The 4,816-nt window shown below is 38.4% G+C and overlaps 1 protein-coding gene across 1 annotated transcript; it reads right to left on the reverse strand.

Moving 5' to 3' along the window:
• Window positions 1-694: 694 nt before the first annotated feature.
• On the reverse strand, window positions 695-4,567 carry LOC144411797 (uncharacterized). The gene is made up of 3 exons (XM_078109386.1): window positions 4,477-4,567; window positions 2,711-4,221; window positions 695-2,290 (listed from the first exon to the last, which is right to left on the reverse strand). The coding sequence occupies exons 1-3, from the start codon at window positions 4,565-4,567 to the stop codon at window positions 695-697; spliced, it is 3,198 nt and encodes a 1,065-aa protein (XP_077965512.1).
• Window positions 4,568-4,816: the final 249 nt, after the last annotated feature.

Below are 4,816 nucleotides of genomic sequence, written 5' to 3' on the forward strand. Positions count from 1 at the left end.
TATTCCTAAATTCCTTCGTCCAATATGATTGCCACTAACTTGCAATGTGTTAAATTTATTTGAAACCAATTAATCCAGTTCTTCTTATTGAGTGACGAAAGATAATACGGTGTACTGTAAATTATAGTCTAATTCCGTGTGCCGTATACCGTATATTTAAATAATTTTTTGGGCTACCAACTACAAGTCTACATCTGTAGGACAAACATGCTTGATTACCAATAAACTAAATAAATGTGCAGCTCACTAACTAATCAATAACCTAAATGGACCTACCTGCCTAAAGCGCAACCTGAAACAACGGGCTGACCTTGAGTCTGAGTCGGTCAAACGCGGGCTCTTGTCACGTGACATCTATGTGACGTCATAATAGGTGTTAAATGACCCATAACAATATTAGGATTTAAAAAGGGAAAGATTGATCGTTACATACCGCCCCCAATAACTTGACCGGGACCGTGGAAAGTTATTTCAAAACAAAACGATCAATAAATCACAAAAAACATAACTAGTAATCGAACAAAACTCATGAAACATCACTCCACAAATTGATGGAATTATACAAAATGAATATATACATATAAACATATGTCTTAGCGACCAAAAGCCAAATTGTCTTAATAGCCTCAATAAAGCTCATATAGAGCAAAGCCTCATTAAATATATTGTAACATTTAGCCATTACAATCATGCTTCACAATTCTTCTAGGAAGCATAATTTTCTGATATCACGAATGAAAGATGAAGAGGCAGTGTCTACACGCACTCTTCTAACATGACCATTACTGTCAGGAAAGGTCTCCCTGATGATTCCTTTGGGCCATAAGCCTCGCTTGGTGTTCACATCTACAACGAGAACTAAATCGCCCTTTCTGAAGTTTCTTTCAGGATGGAGCCACTTTTGTCTGGCCTGAAGTTGAGGAAGATATTGCTTGATCCATTGTGACCAAAATTGATCCGCTAAGCGATGGACTAGTTTCCAGGATTTACGATATCCATCTGCTCGATTGAACTCTCCAGGAGAAAGCGACGATTCAAGTTGACCCGTCAACATCATCTTTGGAGTTAGAGGAGGGGCATCCGCAGCATCGTCACTGGATGAGGTGATAGGACGATTGTTGATGATTCGTTCCACAATGCACTGAAACGTTTGTAGGCCTTCATCATCAAGCACTCTTTCTCCAACCAGTGCATACAAAACTTTACGAACTGTACGAATAATTCTTTCCCAACATCCTCCTTGGTGGGAAGCAAGTGGAGGTGAGTGTATGAACTTGACACCACGATTAAGCATATAGTTGTGTACTTGATCATTGTTCCAGGACTTTATTGCAGCCTTGAGTTCTCGTTCGGCCCCAACAAATGTAGAGGCATTGTCACAGTAGATCTCCTTTGGCATGATATGACGACTTGAAAATCGTTCCAAGGCATTTAAAAACGAATTGGTCTCCAAAGAATGTGAAACTTCGAGATGAACAGCACGAGAAGACATACATGTGAAAACACAAACATATCGCTTTATTGTGCTTCTTCCTTGCTTGATTATGACTGGCCCCATATAATCTATTCCAGTCCATGTATAGGCTGGATGACCTGGGGTTACCCTGCTGGCAGGAAGAGGTGCCATAACTTGTTTGCCAACCTTTGCTCTTTGCATGCGGCATTTAAGACATTTCCTTAGGTAAGAGCGAACAGTAGATTGACCATCTATTATCCAGTATCGTTCTCGAATGACTGCAAGAACATGTAATGTGCCACTATGTCCCTCTTGCTCATGGTACTTTTTGATGAGTAATCTTGTCACATGGTGATCTTTAGGTAGAATTATTTGATGTTTGCTATGAAGTGGTAGCAAAGAATGTTGAAGACGTCCTCCAATTCTCATCAATTCATCTTTGATAAATGGACATAAATTCTGAAGTGACTGACATTGACCTTTACAAAGTTGACTCTTCGGAACCTTATGTTCTTTATTAATCATTCCAAGATACTTCATTTCTTTAGAGAACACATCGCGCTGAGTGATTCTGAGAATTTCATGAGTGGCATAATCCAGCTCATCAATATTCAATCTGCCTATATCTTGAAATTTGACTTTGTGCAAATAACGTATTATCCAAGCAATTGCCCTTTGAAGTCGCCCATAATCCGAGTAGCGCTCCATAAGCATAGACAATACAGACTTGACATTATCCTTTTCCATATTAACATTCGTATTTATTATAGTCTTGACTTCAGGATCATTTTCAGGAATTTGAGGTAAAACTTCAGGACGCTTAGGCCAGTGTTCCTGAGAATGCCAAAGAAATTTAGGTGCGTTAAACCAAGAAATGGCTTTGTCGATACATCTAGGACTTAATCCTCGTGATGCTACATCTGCAGGGTTATTCTTAGTGTCTACATGTCTTCATTGATAAATCGATGAACTATTGTGAATTTGAGCCACTCGGTTAGCTACAAAAACATGATACCTTGCTGATGTATTTGATAGATACTGGAGCACTGAAGTTGAATCTGTCCAGTAATAAACATTGTTGACTTTGTATTCCAACTCCTTTAGGACAAATCGACTGAGCTTCACTGCGAGTACAGCTGAACATAGCTCCAATCTTGGGATGGTAATCTGTTTTCTGGGTGTCACTCGAGATTTTCCCAAAACAAATGAGCAATGAATAACACCATTCTGTGACGTCATACGCAAATAACTCACTGCACCATATCCAACTTGGCTGGCATCACAAAATGTATGAAGCTCAATGTGGTCCGTCTTAAATCCTGGTGGTTTGAAACATCTGGGAATTGACACTTCCTGCAATTTCGGAAGCTCGTTAACCCATTTTTGCCATATTTCTTCATACCGGGTTGGGATCAGAGAGTCCCATCCAATATCTTGAGCACATAAAGTTTGCATGAGGCTTTTCATTGGTAAGATGAATGGCTGCATCATACCCAATGGATCATATATTTGTGATATCATAGAGAGACAACCACGTCTCGTGAGAGGCTTTGGCTTTATGTCCACTTTCACAGTGAACTGGTCGTTGACATTATTCCAAATAATACCAAGTGTCTTAGAGCAATATGATTTATCAAGAGTTAAATCCAAAAAACTATCTTTAGCTTTGTCTATATCTGAAATAGAAGAAAGAACAGACCGGAAGTTACTGCGATACTTGGTAAGATGAAAACCTACATTAGATAACAAGCAATTTAACTGATTAATGACATCAATAGCACAATGAGAAGAATCACAAGATTTCAAACAGTCATCAACATAAAAATTATTATTAACTGTATTTAAAACATCAATATTAGCATTTGTTTCATTATCTATTGCAGCTCTTTTTAAAGCATATCCAGCTTCACTGGGTGAACTGGTTAGGCCAAAAAGACTTCTTGTCATAAAGTAAGATTCAGGTTCTTTTGAAATGTCATCATTTGGATACCATAGGAATTTCAGAGAATCCCAATCATCAGGATGAACTTTAACTTGATGAAACATTCCCTTTATGTCACACACAAAGGCTATGTCTTCCTGCCTGAATCTGGTCAGAACTCCAACAAGATTTAAGCAGTGGTCTGGTCCTTGTAATACATGATTGTTGAGAGAGATATTGTCCACCTTGAATGAACAATCGAACACAAGCCTAAACTTTTCACCAGTTGAGTGATGAGGTAAATACCAAATCTTCCTTTCATCAGATGGGACATGGTCTTCAGGTATTTTCTTAGCATAATCATTGTCAATATATTCATGAATTTTTTCTTTGTATTTATCAAAATACCCTGGATCACGTTGGAATTTTCTCTTCAAATAATCAAGTCGTTTCTTTGCAAATTTATAACTCTGTGGGAATTGTGGTTCTTCACATTTCCATGGTAACCTCATTTGATAGTGACCATCGACCTTACATATTGAATCTTTCATGATTGACAAAGCTCTCGTATCTTCGATCGATGGTGCAAATTCTTCAGTGAAGTCAGATTCACTAAAGTCACAATTAAACATTCGTTGCAACTGCTCACAAAGAACATCTCTTTCAACATTAGCAAAATTGATAGACATACCATTGGTCCCCTTTGAAACATCTTTGCCTATGAGTGTCCATCCAAGTGGAGTATGAACAGCTGCAGGTTGGCCTTTATTCCCTAGTCTTTTATCTTGAATTATTAGAGCTTCATAATTATCAGCACCAATCAATAATTCTGGTTCATGATTCCCTATGTCAGGAAAATCGATACCGTTAAGATGCCGGTAACTTTATATATCTGCCTTTGTAGGAAGTCCATCTGAAAGTATTGGAAGTGACTCAACAGCTAGAACATCTTCCAACATAAACTCGCCAGATTCCTGTAGACCCTTAACATTTAGGTGCAATCTGTAGCCGTTTTGCTTATGTAGGCCATTGACTGTGGAAATAGTGAAAGAATCTTGCTTTCCTTTCACCTTGAGTTTCTTCATAAGACTTAGCTTACAAAGAGTTGCATTTGAGCCATAATCAAGAAGTGCAGTGGTTTTCACAGAGTGTGAACCATCTGACGAAGTTACATTAACCAGTACAATCATGAGATATACCCTTTTCCTTGAATTGAGAATTGATGCATCAGTGCTTCATTGACAACATGAGTTGAAGTGTCACTTGCTGCATTTCTATCAGAAGGCTTGTCCTGTCTGATACGTTCTTGGTTGTGTAGAAGCGAATGGTGCAATTTTCCGCAGTTCTCCATTTTGCATCGGTTGTCACTGGGACAGTTGCGTGCTACATGCTTGGTACGAAAACAATTGAAACATAAAGCTTTTGACTGAATAAACTTT

This window comes from Styela clava, chromosome 15 (genome assembly GCF_964204865.1).
Source record: "Styela clava chromosome 15, kaStyClav1.hap1.2, whole genome shotgun sequence".
Classification (NCBI taxonomy): domain Eukaryota; kingdom Metazoa; phylum Chordata; class Ascidiacea; order Stolidobranchia; family Styelidae; genus Styela; species Styela clava.

Bases quoted from the DNA above. Each gene is read 5' to 3' on its own strand.
- LOC144411797 (XM_078109386.1), bottom strand. From the start codon at position 4,567: ATGATTGTACTGGTTAATGTAACTTCGTCAGATGGTTCACACTCTGTG. The intron at 4,222-4,476 runs GTAAGCTAAGTC...TTCCTGACATAG, and splicing joins TGGCTCAAATGCAACTCTTT to GGAATCATGAACCAGAATTA. The intron at 2,291-2,710 runs GTGAGTTATTTG...TGGCATTCTCAG, and splicing joins GCCAAGTTGGATATGGTGCA to GAACACTGGCCTAAGCGTCC.